This window comes from Epinephelus fuscoguttatus, linkage group LG3, assembly GCF_011397635.1.
Source record: "Epinephelus fuscoguttatus linkage group LG3, E.fuscoguttatus.final_Chr_v1".
NCBI lineage: Eukaryota > Metazoa > Chordata > Actinopteri > Perciformes > Serranidae > Epinephelus > Epinephelus fuscoguttatus.
In genome coordinates, this window is record NC_064754.1 from 42,746,574 (window position 1) to 42,767,098 (window position 20,525).

A 20,525-nucleotide genomic window follows, 5' to 3' on the forward strand; every position below is an offset into this window, starting at 1 on the left:
GAGATGGAGCCAATCAGAGGATAGAGCACATTCCAGGGCACCTCTGTTGATGCCATCAACTAATACATTCACTGTAAAAAGAAATCTTAATTTCACATTATATGACTCTAAATTTTTACAGTGGTTTTCTGTTCTCTAAAAATAGTCTAGAAAACTGTAAAATTACAGACATCTGTATATTAACAATCCGCCTGTTATTTTAAGTATTATGCCACTAATGACAAACTACATTCATTTCTCTCTTCTTTTTTTACAGAAAAAATACTATATTAATTATACATTATCTTTTCTGTTTTCTTAAATTACATACAAATTTATGTAAAATAACAGTAATTATGTGTAATTAAATATGTAGCTTGGTATATAAACGGTTATGTCCATACTAATAATCTTTATACTTTTCTCTGTAATTTTAAGGTAAATCTTATTATTTTTATATTTATGTGTCATTTTACATTCAGCCTGTAATTAAATAGCCTATGTAGCTTGTTATTTAAAGGTTTATGTCTTTACTAACAACGGTTTTCTCTAAGGTAAAGATTAGTGTTATATTTATATGTACTTTTACATTCAAACTCTGTAATTTAATGTGTAACTTGTCATATAAAGTTTTATATCCATACAACATTTCATGTAACCCTTAAGGAGGAAATGTCATTGTCATATTTATTTACACACACACACACACACACATAAATATATAAATATATATATAAATAAATTGGCTAGCAAATTCACAGCCAATTAAAGTCAAAGTCAAAGTCAAACTTCATTTATAAAGCACATTTAAAAACAACCTCAGTTAAGTCAATTAAGGTCAACTGATAATGGCCATATAAGGAGTGCATCCAAGAAAAGGAGAGGGACACACACAGAGAGACACAGAGACAGAGCAAGAGAGAGTAAATTAGGAAATAATGGCATGCCCTTTCATCGAGGATCCTGTTGATGAGGAGGTCCACATTGTCCAGAGGGCCTTCCAACCACCACCAGCCCCAAGGGTCTTCCAGGACAGGACCAACCCACTGATACAGACGGACTTCTATCGGTGGGAGAGGTACCGGTTCAGCAGGCAGAGCATAGTGTATTTATGCAGTTTGTTGGAACCACACATTATAAAGGTCACGCGCCGCAGCCAGTCTCTGACCACTGTGCAGTCAGTCTGTGTTGCACTGAGGTTCTTTGCTAGCGGTACATTCCTGTATAGCGTTGGTGATGCTGAGAGGCTAAGTAAGGCAACTGTTTGCAGAGAGGTAAAAAGGGTGTATTTTCTATTCATTTTGATTATTTCTAGCATCACCATGCATAGGGCTTGAGATGATCACATTAACATATGGTTATCTTTTACATTTTTGAATTAACCATGACACAAAGCAACCACATTACAGGTAAGAGCAGTCTACCTCACCTTGAAACAGTTTCTCAACATCTTTTTCACCTTCCCTGGACAATCATGATACCCAAAGGATCAAGGAGGTATTCTATGCAATTGCAGGTACTGTATGTGAAATTCAAATGCATGTGATGGAAAATAGAAAGTGGCCCACTGGGATTTACAATCAATTATGTGATAAATGCGATGATTGACATAAAATAGTTTGATTTACAGTTTGGGCCCTAGGCCTTTTTAGGGTTATTTTTACTGCCTTTACTTTTAAGCTCATATCACAGTCATTATAAAGGCCACATATACATGCTATATCTTGTTTTGTTTTGTTTTGTTTTGTTTTGTTTTGTTTTGTTTTGTTTTTTCAGGACAATCTGGGCTATTTTATATTAATTTTTATATCAATGGGGAAAAAAATCTGTGTTACTAAATTCTTAAAATTTTTACACATATCTCAGCATAGCAAGTTGGAAGTTGACATATTCTGCCATATATGAAGAAGGGAGGCTCTCTGGAATCTGGCAATATAAGAACCATGATGCTGGGACATTCTGTCACTTCACACTTCACAAACATGTGGTTTGTGCCAGGCAGACATGATTGCCAGTATTTTTTCCATTGCTGCAAGAAATTCCACTGACTCATTCACAAGTCAAAAATGTGTTTTATGTGAAAGAAACATGCAATATTTACATCTGAGATAATAGAAAAATAGTAATAATATTATTCCTCACTATATGAAGTGACTGATAACCAATCTGTATAATGGATAGCAAAGAAATTTGTCAGGTTTTATTTTGTAGACAATTGATCTGTATTTATAGCGGGATGGGATGGCAGCACAGTGATGTGTTTGGTATCATATTGGTGTTATATTTGATGTATCTGAGTGGAACAGAATGTTTGATAAATGATAGAGTGTGTGGTGAAATTGTATCTGTCATATAGACACTCCTCCGGGGAGACATCCAAACGGGGTCTAATCACCTTCTCCATACGCAACAGCCCCTGAATAAATTGTACCTCAACATCCACCACTTCATTCACAAAAGGACACGCCATGTCTCTCCTTCCTGCTACATGCTCAGCAGGCGATCAACCTCAGGCTTAGATGAAGCAATCCTGCAGTTGTCACGGAGTATGTTGCCATAGGAAATGACTCAGGGTTACACTGAACTTGCTTTGTGAAACGGAAAACTCAGAGTTTCCCTCATCTCAGGCTCAACATACTCAAGAGTTTTTATTAGTCCTGCTTTCTGAAATAGGGCCCAGGAGTCTCCCTAGGAGGATAACAGGATCACTGTTCTGTTTACAGGCGCATCCTCCTCAGTGCCTACCAGAGTTCATTTGTTTCCATTGTTGACTACTTTATCCCAGACTAGCTTTCTTATTTAATTTCCCAACACTGACAAATAATGCAGAATCTTAGGGCAAACACTTCCAAATTGAAACAGAGGCAGATCAGGGAGACTTCGATGCTGCACCGCTTGGGGCTTCATTTAGCTGTGGTGGCTGTGTCGGGGGAAGTCACACCTAAACATGGTGGGACAGCACAGGTATTCTACTCTGTTACTGTGCTGAAACAAATCTTCAGCCTACAGCCAAATAATGGGCCTTAAATGAAAGGCAAGTGTACTAAACAGGGGTGTAAATCCTGGGGGGGAAAGGGGGGACATGACCTCCTCTAAAGTAAAGCTGTCCCCCCCTAGAATAATTTGAGACACAATTAATAATTTTTGAACAATGCAGTAGTATTTATTAAAAACACAATGTAAGCGGTGCTCATTATAATCGCGCAAGAATGTGCTATTTAAATCTTAAAAGATTTAGTCCCCCCCTCCCATTCCTAGTAGTGGTATATCCCACACTCTTTCCAACGGGCAGGGCTACTTGGCAGCAGTAGCAGCGTGTGGTTGGACCCGCTGCCCACATCGCGCATTGCAGGGTAAGATGTTCACTCACACAGACACAGTTTAACTTACACAAGTTACAACACATCCCATTTACTGTTACAACAAGCCCCAGGCCCAGGCTGATAATATAAACTGTCTGCAACATTTCTCCTGCATTGTTCAAAAGCCTACTCAATTACCAGTGCTGCTGAGCTAAAAGCTAATGATTAAGCTCAGAGTTTAGTGATAGTCAGAGAGGACAGGAGAGAAAGAAGAGGGAGAGGACGGGACAAGAGCAGTCAGTGGCGGAGCAATGGGTACCTGTCTGCAGGCTCTCCACCTGTCAATGAGACAAACATGAAAGACGTGCAGTTTACTGACGAGGAGCGGCCATAACGCACGGTTGTGATGGAGCGGCTCGTAGCTAATGGGTACCTGTCTGTAGGCTCTCCATCTGTCAGTGAGACAAACATGAAAGACGTGCAGTCTAACCAACGAAAAGCGGCAGATCTCACAGCACACTGTTTATAAACCAGTATACCAGTTTAATTGCAGGAAATGTTTAGTTGTTAAGCCATTTCTCATAAGTATAGACATTCACTCTGCCTGTTGGAGAGATAGAGAGAAGATTAAAGCGTCGAATTGCGGTAAAAGATGCTGTATAAAAGACAGGCTACAACTTTTTTTCCTTGCCCCCCCTGGAATTATTCTCCAAAATTTTACTGTTTATTGTCCCCCCCAACTATGAAATGGGATTTTTGCCCCTGAGTACACTGATTTTTGTTTAGCAACAGGATAGACTGATGTATACACATATTTTTTAATCTGTTGTGTATAAATGGAATGATTCTGAACTGCCAGTTAGAGAGCAGAAGATGATATTCTTCATTTAGAACATGCAAGGGGTCACCAGAAAGGCTGTTAGCAAGTCTGAGCACGCTTTTTTGGTGGCTGCCTGAAAGAAATGTGCCACAGGTTGGCCGATAATCTTAGCGCAAATTTGAAGTTTCACAGATAGGCAGCTGAACCAGGCTGTACTTTATTACAACATGCCAGTCTTTTCAGAAAGTCTATTGAATGAGACCCTCTGAGATAGTCCAACATCTGAGTTCCAAAACTCACTCAACCTCAGTTGGCAAAATTTGTATATTTGGTATTTCTTGTAAACAGAGGTAAGTGTGAGTCAGTCAAGTCAAGTCTGTGCTGCTAATTAAGATCTGAGTCTGAGGATGTAATGTGATGTTCTCCATGGTGTGCTTTTATGGGTATGTGCCATTTGAGTGATTGTTTGTCTAATTTGTGTGTGAACTTCTTGAGTGGAGAGTAAACTGACAATGTAGTTGTATCACACCGTATTGTATTGTATCGTATCATATCGTATCGTATCGTATCTATGGTATCTATAATATCTATCATATCGTATGCAATGACAAATGGATTTACACATGTATAGCGCCTTTGTAGTTCCCCGAATACTCAAAGCACTTTTACGCTATATGTCACATTCACCCATTCACACACACTTTCATACATTGGTGGATGAGGCTACCATACAAGATGTCACCTGCTTGTCAGTTTAACGTTCACATGCACTCACAACAATAGCACGGATGAGGCTTATATCTTGCCCAAAGATAATTTGACTGGAAGAACAGGGGATTGAACCACCAATCGTCCGATTAGTGGAAGAGCCTCCTGGGCCACAGATATCTGACACAAAGTTCAAAGATAAAGTTGTAACTTCTTCTGTGTCACATAGTGACATTTGAGAACAGCAAGTGTGTATCCAAACAGTGTCACCATAGAAACATCACTACACCTGGTGGAAGCTTGTTGTGAAAAATTGCTTGGATTTTTTTTTAGTTGCAGACATCTCTTTATGTCTGAATATGAACTGTAGAGGTGTGGACCAGAGTCTAATGACTTGGACTCGAGTCAGGCTCTAGTAACAAATTTGATTACTTTAGACTCGACTTGACAAATTCAAAAAAGACTTGTGCATTAACATGGATTTTAACACCAGTGACTCAAGACTTCACTTGAACTTGAGCCTTTTAACTTGAAAATACTTGATACCTTCCCCCAAATCCAAAGATTAAAAAGTATGTTACTTAAAAGGTGTGCCAAGAATCAACTCATTTCCCTTCATCTCCTGAATCTATTAATTTAAAAACTAATAATTTTCAACAAATCAACGCTTAATTTAACTTCAGTCATGAGCACTCTCATCATAGATTTAGATGAAAACTCCCAGCAAGCATTTTTTGGTTTGAAAAACGTCTAATAGCCGTCTACATGAAGACCTGACGTCTAGGCAAAATCACAGCTGAATCTGGGCTGTCAGTGAAAATTTGGTAGACATCTAACCATACCCAAAGTGTAGACGTCATCAATTATATGGCTATGTAGAGACCATGTCCAAAAAAGGGAGATAAACATATTTAAATTACTGTTGACTCTCCATATGTGATCGAATATCATACCGCACGCCATCTGCAATGGCGAAAATTACATTTAATCAATTTCAAAATTAAATTGGCTAGATTTGGGTTACATGTAGCTAGACTAAATCGGAGCTAAATATAGCCAATACGTTTAAATCAGGACTATTGCTTGCTGGGCTTTGGGCTGATGGCTCCACCTTTAAAATGCTCCCTACATTAGAAATGTGGCATACTAAGCCAAAACAGGGAGCACAAAGCAGCGTCCAGTCAAGTTGTAAGAGAGGACCATGAAGAGCTAATGTTAGGTCACAGAGCGAGAGGTGGAAAAAAATGATACCAAAGATTATTTTGTTTGTGTTCAAAAACTACATGGTGGTTGACAAAAAACAAATTGATGCAAAATGTGGAGGTTGAAAATAACAGTTGCAACAACTTCCAACTTTGACATTTTAAGTTGCACAAAGAACAGTAAGTCAAGGCTAATATGAGCGAGCTAATGCTTTGCCAATCTAACTTTTTAACAAACTTGTTATTACAAATAGGCTAAGTGCAAATTTTAAAAAGCATTCACGATTTTTTAAAAATCTAATGTATCATTATTTCATTGTTTAAATGGTATTATATTTGGTGAAGAGCACATTATGACTTGTTTTGAACTCGAAACTCAAAGTTTAAGACTTGGGACTTGACTTTGGACTTGTCAATCTTGACTCTGGACTTGAACTGGGACTTCAGTGCAAAGACTGGAGACTTACTTGTGACTTGCAAAACAAGGACTTGGTCCCACCTCTGATGGACAGTAAATCAGGGAGGGAAAGAAGTGAAAAGAGGGAGAACTGATGTCTGTCTGTTGGTCAAATTTTAACTAAATATGAAATAAAGAATATTTATTGCTTTTAGAATGTTAGCCAGATTGATGTAGACACGAAAACGCACAATATAACAGATAATTGCTGGTGTAATGAGGACATCTAATATTTAGAATGAAACCAGTAGACCTGACTGAACTAAAAACAGACACGTCCCACAGTTGACCATCATTGTATCTTTATTTTTGATAGTTTCTAGACAATTTGCCAGACTTTAGAACAAGCACTACTTTAAGACTTGTTCACAGATTGCAATTCTGATGTTTAAGTGTATCTGTGTGTGTGTAACAAAATGGGGAAATCCGCTGTTCATTAGATTAAAGCTATTCATTTCATTATGTTCTGTCACCTTTAGACAAGTCAAATTCACACATACCTCCTTTGTCAACTGTAGGACAGATAACAGCCCCTCATATGAACTTTTGGAATATATCTGAAATCATAACAAAAGAGAGGAGTCTAGAGGATAGAGAAGTTGCAGTCCTTTTATAAATGAGATCACACTACAGAAATGATGCCAACAACACAGCCAAGTTCATTGCAAACCTTTTTCATGTTTAATGATACCCATACATTTTTAAACACCGGAACATGTCATGAAAGAGTACTAAAAGGCAAAATTTTTGTTAGCTGTGCAACCTACAGCTAGTGCCAATTACATCCAAACACCTACACATACAAACACGACTCTCTGATATATATGTTTTTACTTTACACCTTTTTACAGACCTTTGTTCTTTGATTTTTAATTGAGAACAAAGAATGATTGACATTAAAACGACTGTTACACCTCAGGGTTCAACCTGTGAAACATTAAGGAACACTGCAGGCCTGCATCCACTGGGCTGTGTATCTAAAAAATAAGAAATGAAATATTCTGTTGTCACTGCCCAATTCTGTAAACAAAGCTTGAGGTCAAACTTCTGGATAACAGCATATGACATGTTCCCCTCTAATTTTAAGAAATGAGGACATAATAAAATACACTGAAAATCAGTGTGACAGCAGTCCAGCTACCAGAAGAAAATGTTGGCATTGTACATTTCTGCAATCCATGAATACATTACATTTGTACATTTCATACAGGTCCTATCAGCATTTCTACAGAGGCTCAGTTTACAAGCTGACTTTGTCATCTGGAGGTGGAGGGGATGATACTGGCATGACACCTAGGCGAGACACCACTGTTCGAGACTTTATTGAGAAATCACTGCTTTCCCTGCCGAGATTGTGCCCCTCAAACCAGGTTATTTAAGCCAAAACATGATCTTTTCCTAACCATAACTAAGTGTTTTTGTGGCTAAACCTAACCAAATGTTAACTGCAGTGTCATTAAATGTTAAGTTTCAATGTATCATCAACCTAAATAACCTAAAGTGCACATGTAACGTATCTGTGGCTTACAGTAACGTACAATACCAACAGTTTTTCTGGCCATTGTGTCGGACTGATATACTCATGAACACGGTCATACAGGAGAAGGCGCAGGCCTGCACTACACAATTTATTCAACAACTGCCAACATTTACCATTCAACACCAGGCTGCCTTGAGAAGGCCACTCATTAAAGATACTTTAACAATATGAGGAACAGAGTGGACTATGTGCGACAAATATATCAAGAAATAGGCGACAAATGGTGTATCAGCACTGCCTCCAATTTCTGCCCATGGCTTAAAGAATAGTTATACAAACATTTAAAGTGCTTTAAAGGAAGAGTATGACATTTTTGCAGAATGTACTTAGTTGTCGTCTTACCCACAGTCAGAAAAGAAGATGATATGGTCATTTTTTAGCGGACAGTAAAGAGACAGGTCCAGGATGTGGTCAGCCTAGCTTAGCACAAAGCCTAGAGGCAGGTGGAAGCAGTTGTTGCTAGCTAGCTTCGTCTTAACTTCAAAAACAATTCCTGACAGTAAATTAAAGCAGTAAAGCTGCCTTATTTTTTATGTTGTATCTTATTAGCAAGCAAGTCACCAATACATCTCAAGCTGACAGTAAAGAAAGTTCTTAAGGGTGTGGTCAAACATGAGTGAAATTAACACAGGCTAAAATTTGCCTATCTTCAATTCAATGCAAACGGGGCGAATAATTGCTAATTGGTTGTCGGTGAAGATTCTCACTCATCCAGGTTAAGGCCCATTTATGCTCAACTTTAAATACGGATCCGGATCTGGACGGAGCCTTCTGTCCGTGCTCCGCGTTCATTTCGTCCGTATTTCTGCACGTTTTCATAAAGCTTACGGATACGGGCCAAACGGAGCAGTACCACCGGGCACCGTGCGGGCAGTGTTGCTGTCACTACCCGATACGTAGCTCTAGTGAGACACGAAGAAGAAATAACAATTCAATTTCTCTCATCGGCAGTACTAGAGAAAAGAATTCTTAACATCCATGCCAACGTAAAGGGCGCATGGAAGTATGTGGGCAGTGACGGTAACATCGTTTGAAATGGACGTATACATTTTTGTACGTAAAGGGAGCATAAATGAGCCTTAATGGTAATCTTAAGTGCTATATCGTAGGCAACTGGACTTGCTTGCATTTCTTGAGGACGTTTCACCTCTCATCCAAGAAGCTGAACTGAAAAAGCTTCTTCACGTGTTCATGAGTTCAATTTTGACCTGCGAAGTCACAGCCTCAAACAATAGCACATAAGTATGTGTGGAGAAGACATTGATAGCAAGTTAGCTTTCCATGCACGTCACAACCAGGACCGCCCACATTCAGCACGAATATAGCCTCAGCAGGTGATGGACACTTGCCTGCATTCGCTTACTTGTAACCGTACATGTAGAATGGCAACCATATACCCTATAACAGCTTATAATAGCTTGTTTGAATTACGTACCTTGACCAAGGATGCAGGGACAGCTGACACAGTGTGTTGTTGTTGTTGTTTTCATATTCTCTACTGTTCATTGTTTCATAGTTGACTACATAAAATACAACATGCCACTAAGACGGCTTTGGAGTTGGTTCTGCCTCAGTCAATCTGCCTCCAGATAAAAAAAACCTACTGAGGACATCTCAGCATCCTTTAATATCAACACTATGCAGTGTGAGAAACTGAATCTAGTTGTGCCATCAGTTCTGCAAAAACAACAAAAGTTGGAAGTGTCTGGAAATGTGAGTCTGGCTTTTGAACTCACAGAAGGATAAGGCAAGAATAGTTATTTGTCAATAACGTGCTAAACGCCTAATGAATTTTAAATGTATTTTAGGTCAATTTTATAAGTCACCTCATTACATAAATACTGTCGAGCTGTCAGGTGCTCAAAATATGGGTCTGTTCATCCTGTTTCACTTGGAGGTCAGTGGACAGTGCAGGTACACTGTGTACCATCACCATCAGTCATGATACAGGATAATCCAGGACCCTCTCCTCCGGTATCAGCCCATGTGTATTAGCTATGTAAACACAAACAAGACCATTTAATTGACAATTGATGGATTAAGTGTTATCAACACTGTCTCAGGCACTCTTTGACAGTCCACTCTGAGATCCTCTCTCAGATTAAAACGAGTGGGAAAAGGTTGAAAGGGCCTTAGGGGAATTCTGCCTCAAAAAGAGAATTCACATATCACTGCTATGATCTAGGACAAATATCAACTGTACGTGCCATGATATCACAGGATACAGCCTTGCTTTTTTTCTCGTGCTTACATAAGATGCTAGAATTCATATGTAAAGGATGTAAAGGATTTCAATCATTCATCCTTCAGAGCCCAGACTGTACAAGGATCACTTCCAGATGTCATCCACCTCCTCCAGCAGTCAGTCTACAGGCCACACTGGGACTGCTGCCGGTGTCTGCGAACGCTACACATTTGACTGAAGGACTGTCCACATCGTGAGCAGCTGTAAGGCTTCTCCTGCGTGTGGACTGTGCGATGCCTCTTCAGGTGGCTGGATGAGATGAAACTCTTTCCACACAGTGTACATCGATAGCGCCTCTCCCCAGTGTGGATGAGGAGGTGGACCCGCAGGTTATTGGGCTGGGCAAAGCCCTTTCCACAGTGGGGGCAGGTGTAGGGCCTCTCCCCTGTGTGCACCCTTTGGTGCAGCTCCAGGGCGGCTGCACTGGGGAAGACACGCCCGCACACAGCGCACACCATGGGCTCTTTAGCAGCAGCAGAGCTGCTCCTGTAAGGCCGCCTCTGGCTGGTCGTGGTGGCAGAAGGTGCTGTAGGGGGAGGGGGTGGAGGAGGTGGTGGAGGTGGTGCAGCCACGACCGCAGCAGCAGCCGCTGCGGCAGCAGCCATGTCGAAGGAGGCAGCGAAAGCAGCCATTTCATGAGCACCACCTGTGAAGAGCATGGTCGGAGGGCCATCTAGACTGTCTCCTCCTCCCTGCGTGGGGAAGGAGGCAGAGGGGTGGCCAGTTTCAGTGTTCCCTAAACCCAGCTGTGCTACTGCATACGCTGCACCAAGATGGCTGACTCTCTCCTGCATCCAGGCCAAGTCCAGGCCCAGACTGTTGAGACGTTCAGGACTGGGCTCATCTGAGGCTACTGGGGCTGACAGCTGAGAGGGATGAAGTTCATCTTCTGTGGTATTGTCTGTCTGTATCTCTGGTTTCAGAGCACCATCCGTTAGGCTCCCTCCAAGGTCCCTGCGAGCAGCCTCAGGGGTGGTGACCACCCCACTGCTGACTGTCAAACTGTTGCCAAGAGGCATTGTAGCTTTACGTTTCGCTCGAGGCCTGCAGGTCAGGTCCATTGTGGCATCAGTGGGGGACGAGGAGGTCTGAGTGGTGGAGGAGGTGATGTTGGTGACACTGGTGTCAAGAACAATATCGCTGGGAGGGGGTTCCTCACTGGGCTCCATGGCTAAAGATAGACAGATAGGCACAGGAGGAACAGAGTGAGTGGAGTTTAGAAAAACATTACTGCTGTTTTGCTCTTCATACAGTTGGTTTTTATAAAGCAAAGAGAGAGCTGATGAGGATTGTCAGGAAGAGTATGAATTTAGGGGGAAAACGATAAATAAATCACATTTGGGGACAAATCTAGGTCAGACCATCCTAAGATATTCTACCCAGTGCTTATCAATTTTCCTGCCCCAGAAAATGTCATTTTCTGAGAATAAAAAAAAAAATATATATATATATATATATATAAAAAAACAACTTTGATCCCTGTTTATCAGTTGTATTTTCTGAAGAAGTTCAGAATGTTTTGTCAAATAAATGTCTCTTGTGACTAATGCTCCTTTTCGACAGTTATGGGCTGGCTAGGCTTGGCTTGGTTTGGGCCATGAGCCCAGCGCAGCAGGGATCTGCATTGCCATTACAACAAGGCGACCTGCTTGAGTGTGTCTTTAACTGATGACAGCTTGTCTTGAGTGAAGATGTTTAAAAGCAGCAGGCAAAAATCCTGGTATGTTCGCTGCATGTGATTTTGCAAAGCAGGGCAGGTAAAAGAAGTTTACCTGTTGGAGGTGAGCTGTTTGCAGAGGTGCAGAAAGAGCCTGTTGTCTGCAGTGCGTCTAAACTGATAATGCAAACGCAAATTGGTGCGGCATGGCTTGACTCGGTGTGGCCAACAGTGACAGTGGAAAAGGCCCATAAGGTGTATTAATGGAGAGAAACTGACCAGTCTACCGAAGCCAGGACGTAGTGTTAAACTTTTATCAGCTATCCTCTAGTTTATCTTCACACTCTGCATTGTTTGTATTAAAACCATAAGAACAATCAACGGAAAATCGATTTAAGAATGTCCAGAGCCACACTCACCGGTAGACAGGCCACACTCTGCCCTGATGGTGACCTCCACCTTGAGGTCCGGGTTGCAGTCATCTCTCTCAATTTTCTCCTGCTTCACCAGAGGCAACATGTTGGTCTCCTCCTGCTGTGATACAGTGAAAAGCAGCTGGAACATCATGTTCATTATTCATTGATCACATAGCTCAGGACAAAACTAGAACTCAACCCTATGACCTTGTTCATACACGTGGGCTGCCTGAAATCCATGATGTCACAGCAGACAAGAGAGTCAAGTTACAAATGCTCCACTACACATTGTGTCATGAAAGATAATGAGGGCAGCAGAGACAATGCAAGAACTTTTTAACCTCCAGTTAGAAGAATACCCAACAGACATCATCCGCAGCGCACTTCCTGCTGGGAATGTCAGGATTCAGTCCATGTAATGATGATATCTCTGAGCTGATCTTTAACATCATCAACATTTTAGCGGTTTGATGAACACAACACCACAGAGGTTCTTTCAGAGGGCAGAAGAGATGCCTTACACATAACCCTGAAATAGCTTTTAGATGTTCACAAGAATTAAAAGCCGCTCTGCTGATAAATCTTTACCTTTGAAATGTGATGGAAGGGTTTGTCTTCAGCGGCGACAGGAAGAGGTGGCACCACAGGCTGATGTTCGTCAGCTCCTGAAAACATAGCACGGAACACTGAGCAAGTACTGTCCGCTGGTTTTTGTGCCTTTTGAACTTGTGGCATTTTAACTAAGTATATACAATTTTGACTATTTTGACGTTATCCGATATGCCAATATGTGACCACTCATTTGGCCTATAACTGATACCAATATTGATATACAGTATATATATATACTTTTTTCCCCCCACTTAATTTTAGCGAGCATCAAGTCTCTTCTGTAGTGGAATTAACATCATATTATGCATGCATACTCTAATCATGATGGCCCACCAGCAGATGGAGACATGAAATAGAATGCTTTTCAATGTATGTAATATTCATTCATTGTGCAAAATAAGAAAAAAGCATTTTGGCCAATTCTGATCATTCATTTTAAAGCCCATATTGGCCAATACAGATAACGTACCGATATTATTGTGCATCCCTTATTTTGGCTAAATGTCATAATTATATATGTACAACCTGTCTCTTAAAAGTCATTTCTTAGCTTCTGAATGAGCTCCTATAGCTTCAGACTTAACAGTCTGCCCTTGGGAGGGAAAATATCGTGATACAGTATGATAATATACACACAATACTAGCATGCACACAACCATCAGTTGGTAGGAGCAAAGAAAGCATCCATTTATCTTAGTTTGTGTTTATATATAGAAGCAGAGAAGGGATTTCTGGTGCAACTTAACCGACCTCCAAGGTGCATGAAGAAGGAAACAAATCCGAAAAGGTCAAAACTCCAGCAAGCCTTGTATTATACAGACCCTCTCAAGGTCTCTGATTACCCTGATGAAGACCACAAGCCAGACCATGTTAGTTTTAAGACTAGCATGCACTGAATGAACAATCTAGACAGGTAATCAGTCTACTGGTAATTTGAATCAAAATCAGCTTATTTGTATGCATTCAGACTGTACAAAGAAACCAGAGTACCTGGAATGAAATTCCAGAACAGGTCCTTCTTGCTCTGAATGTTTAACAGCAAACCCAAGTATAAGGGGACTCTACTATCCAGAATGTTGACGTAGCAGCACTGTAATCTGTGTCAGCACCAGTGAGGCAGATGAGGCAGTCAGAGATCAGAAAAGAAAGTACAACCAGGACGCTGGAGTTTGCCATAAAGATGATTCTGTATTGATTAATCTCTTGTTCCTGTGAGGGGTAATGCTGACATGTTGGCCTACGATGGACAGATGGACAGACAGACAGGTAAATAGATAGTCTTTGCTGATAACTGGTCTTCTTTCTGGAAACACCCCGACCTGTTGACTGCATATAGCATTCATTAGAATAGATGGCGTTGCTATTTTATCCATGAATATAGTGTTTTTAAGTTTGACATTAGGGGCATATTACTTGGCAGGTTCTACTAGAACATGTTCACATGCTTTAATGTTCAAAAAAATACATCTGTTTTTTTTTCTCATACAGTCTGCATGAATATACCTGTGATCACCCTCTGTCTGAAACACTCCATTTTTCTATTTGTATAGGCCGTTTCACTGGAATTAGGCTGAAAACACACCGACACTGCCACGGTGCGGCGCGTCACATGGCGCCCTAGCACACACTGGACGCGTAGTGCTGCAGCTTGTCAACAGACGACCATGCAAAGTTATTATAACTACAGAAAGATCTGTACTTCCTCCACCTCTGTGTTAGCTTAAAGACGTGGATATCCACTAATTACAGTTGATTTCTCACCTTAAGAGCTGATCTCCAGAGCTATGACTCACCGACAATATCTTTTCAGGCATTGTCTTTGTAATGATGGGATTGTGGGTTGATTAACTTGAGATATTTCTCAACCTCAACAACGTGTCTTTTCTCACCCATTCTTTGTCACACATGAGACAGAGTTCTGTTTGCATCAGTGGTGATAAGAGGAGTCAAACTGCCATAGGAGCAGTGAAAAAGAGCTGCCACAGGAGCTGGTATGTACAAGTAGAGTGGGGGAAAAATGCATTTAATTCTGGGGGTGTCAAGACTGGAAACAGGACAGTGGTGCAAGGAGCGCCGAAGTGCGTCTTGCCGCTGCCAGTGTGGGACTGTACATTGATAATAACAGGGGCCTGGTGGCTTAGTGGGTAGAACAGGCATCCCATATACAAAGGCAATGTCGATTCCAGCCTGTGGCCCTCTGCTGCATCTCTCTCTCTCTCTCTCTCTCTCTCTCTCTCTCTCTCTCTCTCAGACTGTCCTATCTAATAAAAGCAAAAACTTTCACAGCAGTTATACAGCGCCTACACCAGCTTTATTCTTTTTAAAGTCAAGGACATCTGACTTTTCACAATATGGCACCTTTAAAGGGGAACACCACATAAATAAAGAATCCCAAATTGTTACTTCCATGGCCTGGGAAAGTTCAATCAGTATTTGTGAACATGAACTACTCTCTCTCAAAGCCACAAACCAGAGAAGTAAGTCTCAAACTTGTGATGTGTGGAGTTGTTCATGTTTCCTTACAGTATTTGGACTGTCTTAGACTATAAGAATAACAACTACAACATGTATTCATTTTGAAAGTCCGCTTAGCTGCCCTTTAATGTGGGTTTTGCTTTCCTACCTGATTTTGAGGCTGGCTTTAAGAGGGTCATCTGATCAAACTGTAGTTTAACAACATTTATCATTTCAATTTTGTGCCTATATATTATGTGGCAGGTGGCACAGAGGAAAAAATGAGGTGCACCAATTAGTGACACCTTTGATATACTGTAGGGTTACCTGTGTGAGGAATGCAGGCTGTAGTGTTGGTTCAAGCTGATGGGATGAGACAGGTGCACATCTCATCCCACGCTGGTGTGTTGGGAAGACTGGGCAGTGAAATGCAGAAAACACTGGTGGGCCTAAAGCTCTTCTCTGTGTGCAGGAATTTCCGCTAATGAGTTTGAATGTTTTTAACATGTATTGTTTTCATGCATTTCAGGCCTGCTACCTGCTCAGTTGAAGGTGGCGGATAGTTAGGAGCAAATTAGATATTTTAAAATTAGCCATGTAGTTTTTTAACATTTCATCCATATGCATTTTAATATTTTGCAATAAAGTTTTTTGTAAGAGTATTCATTCGTGTCTCTGCAGAGCATCAGTGGTCCATTAGCTGATCTTGCCGTGGGACTGTTTTCGTTGTTTGGTTTGTTTGGTTAGGTCTTTTTTTCTTGTCTAGTCTGCCCTAACAAGTGAGCTGGTAATGGGCAAAAAGATATGGGTATTGCCCTACAGGTGGACTGATTTTCTTTCTTCAGTTTTTGTTTGTTTGTTTTTGTTTTATTTCATCTGCCTGCTTCCAACACTAATTACCAACTCGCTCAGACAGTCAGGGCAGTTTTATGGTGTGCTGTGGTTGACTGTTTGCAGTGAAAATAATCACGTGTGGAAACTTTGGAAATGTGTTAGCTCTTCGAGTGCAAGATGTATAGATTACAGTGTGCACTGGTGTGACAGTGGAACTTAACCCCTGCCCTGTCAGTGATAGCTTTGGGTCAGTCTTCGGGAGGGTAAAGTGGGAGAATATAGATTGCAAAGTTGAACCTCTGTGATAAGACTACTGTTTATCCGTTGCCTCATTTCCTGTCATTTGTTATGCTCGAGACCTGTAGTGGGTGTAACAATTACATAATCCTAAATTAATGTGTTTAATCCAAATACTACAAGACAAACTGAGGCCAGGTACTCCAGCAGAGCAGGGGTTAAGAGGAGCCGAGCAGCAGACAGGCATGTAGACATCTCCAAACCTGGACAAATTAGACCAAAACTATCTAACACTAGAGGTCTGTCAGAAGACAGCATGTTTGTAACTGACCTGAACTGACACAGATGTAGTCTAGATCATGCCTTCAGTCTAACTCAACTCAAAAGCAAAGTTTTCCTCCAGTATAAGAGTCATAACCTTCCACATGGTGCATGGACATGTGACATACATGTGTGCCTGTATGATCCTGAGGTCCACATTGAGCAGCAGACTATGGACACACACTGACAGCCACTACAAGCTACAGCGTGGACTCATGTTAATCAGAAACTGAAAGATGAGCTCATCAATAAGCCCATTAGGCTCCTGCATGTATGTATGAGGACACGTATGACTCCCTCAGCCGTCATGTGGCAGTGATGGTGCAGCAGGCCAGCTGCAGCCCAGCCTCCTGCCTTCTCCATCTATTTACCTTCGGGTGGCCTAAAATGAACGGCGTGCATTTCCTCCCGCTGACTCCGTCTCCTCATCTTCCTCTCGTAGCTCCGCAGCTTCACGTCGATTTCTCGCAGTTTCTGCCGCAGGGCATCGTTCTCCTTCTCGCTCTTCTCTCGCTCCTGGTCCATCTGAGAGCGCAGCGCCGCGTAGCCATCGTCCACCAGTTTGCAGATCTCCGCCACTGCCGAATTGGCCAGTATCTCTATAATCGAGGCGATTTGCGCTTGAAAGCCAACACAGTCCGCCATCATCGCCAGGTCTGTGTGTCTGCTCCTGCTCGGACAGATGCGCGCGGCGGACGGCTGTTGCTGCTGCTGCGGTGCACGGGCGTGACCAGACCCACTCTGTGATATGTGACTGAAGAGTGTTTCATTCACCTCGTCTGCCTTCTTTTATGAGCTCCTGAATGTTGTGGCTCTTTGAGGTGCGAGAGTCGCTTCCTGATGACGTCAGTTTGTTGTTCAGCATCACTTCACAGGCAGTTCTGTCTGTCTCAGCTGTCTGAGCTAATATGGACAAGAGGAAGTGGAAATCTCTTCAGTCTGACACAATGTGATGATTAAGAAGCCTCGTGCTGCTGCATTCATGTTTTACACTGTACACTGAGGTGCATGTGAAGGCGTTTGATAAATCTCAACAGACCTACTGTGCATCTGAAGCTTTAGTGTTCAGTCTATTATTATGGTGTCATTACTACAGAGAAAAACTAACTGTACAACTTTTCATTAACACATACTCTTATTTAAACGTATATAAAACATAATTTCTCTCACAAATAGGTACTGCTTCTACATACAGTATAATACTGACGTACTACAATAAGAATAAAGTGGAATAAGGAGGGTGTGTGTGTGTGTGTGTGTGTGTTGCAAAAAAAGAGACAAAAAATAAATAAGTAATAAAATAAATAAAAAAATAAAATAGCTCAGATTTGGTTGTGGGGGATTTTTCTGATGGAAGCCTAGGCCCATAGACCGTTGGAAATTTGAAAATCCCACGATAGTTTCTGTTTTACAGTTTCTGGCTATGATAAATGATGTAATTTTGTGCATTTTTTTAGACTGCATGTTTGCTTTAATAATCAACAGTAAAATAAATAAAAAAAAATACAACCACTTAAAGTTGTATGCCCCTCCCCTAAGGCAAAATAAAAAATGTCTCCCCAATAAATAACAAACATTCTGTAATTATCTGACAGCTATTTAAGGTGATATGTGTTCACTTTGAACAAATTCTTCCCAGAATATAACCTTCCTGTCATCTGTAACTAGAGATTTTATTAATTTCAGGAGTTCAGATTTAAAAACTGTCAATAAATGTGCAAAGGACATAATCCAGAGGGCAACAGTTAACACACCCTGCTTCTGTATTACTATCATTTTTTAAATAACACGTGACATGATTTAGTTTAATTATTTAATATAAATAGTATAAATAAATAATACAATATGGGCAGCACAGTGGTGTGGTGGTTAGCACTCTCGCCCCACAGCAAGAGGGTTGCCGGTTCGATCCCAGGCGTGGGAGCCCTTCTGTGTGGAGTTTGCATGTTCTCCCCGTGTCAGCGTGGGTTCTCTCCAGGCACTCCGGCTTCCTCCCACAGTCCAAAGACATGCAGACTGGGGACTAGGTTAATTGATAACTCTAAATTGCTGGGAAGGTCCCTGGGCAAGAATCAATGCATGTGAATGGTACTACACATGGCTGGTGGACTTAATGGTCATAAATTACTTGTGATCATTTTTCATATTGTATCCTCTGAGAGAGAAACTGCTGAAAAAGAAGTTAACTATGTTGGGGATGGTAAAACTTAAATTACCACCTTGCAATGTGTATCTACGAACTAGTCAAGTTGCACTTAGAGTTTACATTCATGTCTCTTCAAGCTCATGTGGTGTTTTGTTTTTAAGTGGTTTTGCAGAATATTATGATGTCACAGTGAAGTTGACCTTTGACCTTTTGGATAAAAAATGTTATCGATTCATCGTTTTTGCCCTATTAGACCAGGGGTCGGCAACCTTTACTATCAATAAAGCTATTTTGGCAAAAAAAATAAAATAAATAAATAAAAAAAATCTGCCTGTAGCCGCAAAACATATTTGAACCTCATAAAAAAAGTGAAACAGCCTTTTTTGTCAAATTCAGCTGATCAACATTACTAACAGATCTAAATGAGCATCCCTTAATATGTTTTAGCACAAGGTGGCTATTCTGCAGTGGGCTATTTATGATAATTTGGTGCTTAAAATTTGCAGCGATGAAAGCAAACAAATTTGTCGACACAATCCTTTATTTTCCCCTGATTCTTTTCCTTTTTGGGATTTGGAATCCACAGCTCGCCTAGCTAGGGAGACTCAAGATTTCTGTAGCCATCACTAGTGATGTTTTTAGAGGAAAAGGCGCCAGGCCACAGATGTATGATGCACATTTAAGTTGACAAACTGTTCAAACATTTTTAAAATTGGTATATAGGCTTCACATTTTTACAGTTGAAGAATGTAAGAATCATTTTAGGCATACAACAAATTAGGATGTAAAAAAAACACACACACACAAAAATACAGTTATTAGTTTCCATATAATGTTCTGTCAAAGCCACAGGGAGTTACTTGAGAGGGGCTAAAGAGCTGAGTGAGTCTGGAGCCACAGGTTGCAAAGGGAGCATTACAGCACTGAGGGATTACAGCACCCTACATACCGATACACCATTATTTTATCCTGTTAAAACAATACTCACAACTTGGATGAATTTTTATTAAAAACCCTTTTGATTCATCTGATCTGAGGACTGTTATGGACTAAAGGAATATAAATAACTTACAGGGTAATCAAGGAATGTACACATAATTTGAGGTAGTCAACAACCTGGTTTTACACATCTGAAGAACTTCTATAAAAAAAAAAAGAAAGAACTGCTTGGCAACCACACCAGGCCTCTAATTGAGACAGGCATATATCTATCAGAATGTGTAGCCACATCAGGCTAGTCAAAGGGACTGCGCATTCAATTGAGGTTTCAGAGTAATTATGTATTTAATGGTTTCAGGAGTTATTTACAAAGACCTGAATAAAATAAGTGTGCCTTTTGCACTTGTTTAATTCACACATGTATTTATTTTGATTGCATATATTTTTTCTTTTGAGTCTTAAATTGTTCTTATTTCTATTCAAATTGATCACTTATTTACTGTATAACACAAGTACTATATATTTTTTCATTTTGATATGATGATACAATGGGTGTCTGATTCAGGATGTACCTTTGTTCTATGTGATGTATATTCCAATACAGATGAAAAAAAACATGATTCATTCACCAGGTTAATGTGTTCAGTCATCTGGAG

At 40.7% G+C, this 20,525-nt stretch overlaps 1 protein-coding gene across 1 annotated transcript; it reads right to left on the bottom strand.

Moving 5' to 3' along the window:
• Positions 1–7,061: 7,061 nt before the first annotated feature.
• Positions 7,062–17,621, bottom strand: LOC125886611 (zinc finger protein 316-like). The gene is made up of 4 exons (XM_049572941.1): positions 17,156–17,621; positions 12,915–12,991; positions 12,330–12,444; positions 7,062–11,424 (listed from the first exon to the last, which is right to left on the bottom strand). The coding sequence occupies exons 1-4, from the start codon at positions 17,430–17,432 to the stop codon at positions 10,376–10,378; spliced, it is 1,518 nt and encodes a 505-aa protein (XP_049428898.1). The 5' UTR covers positions 17,433–17,621; the 3' UTR covers positions 7,062–10,375.
• Positions 17,622–20,525: the final 2,904 nt, after the last annotated feature.

What these genes read in the sequence shown, in the direction of transcription:
- LOC125886611 (XM_049572941.1), bottom strand. Translation starts at nt 17,432, where the DNA reads ATGATGGCGGACTGTGTTGGCTTTCAAGCGCAAATCGCCTCGATTATA. An exon ending in CCTTCCATCACATTTCAAAG is followed by an intron (nt 12,445 to 12,914) that starts GTAAAGATTTAT and finishes ACTGTATCACAG; the next exon opens with CAGGAGGAGACCAACATGTT. An exon ending in AGAGTGTGGCCTGTCTACCG is followed by an intron (nt 11,425 to 12,329) that starts GTGAGTGTGGCT and finishes GTCTATCTTTAG; the next exon opens with CCATGGAGCCCAGTGAGGAA.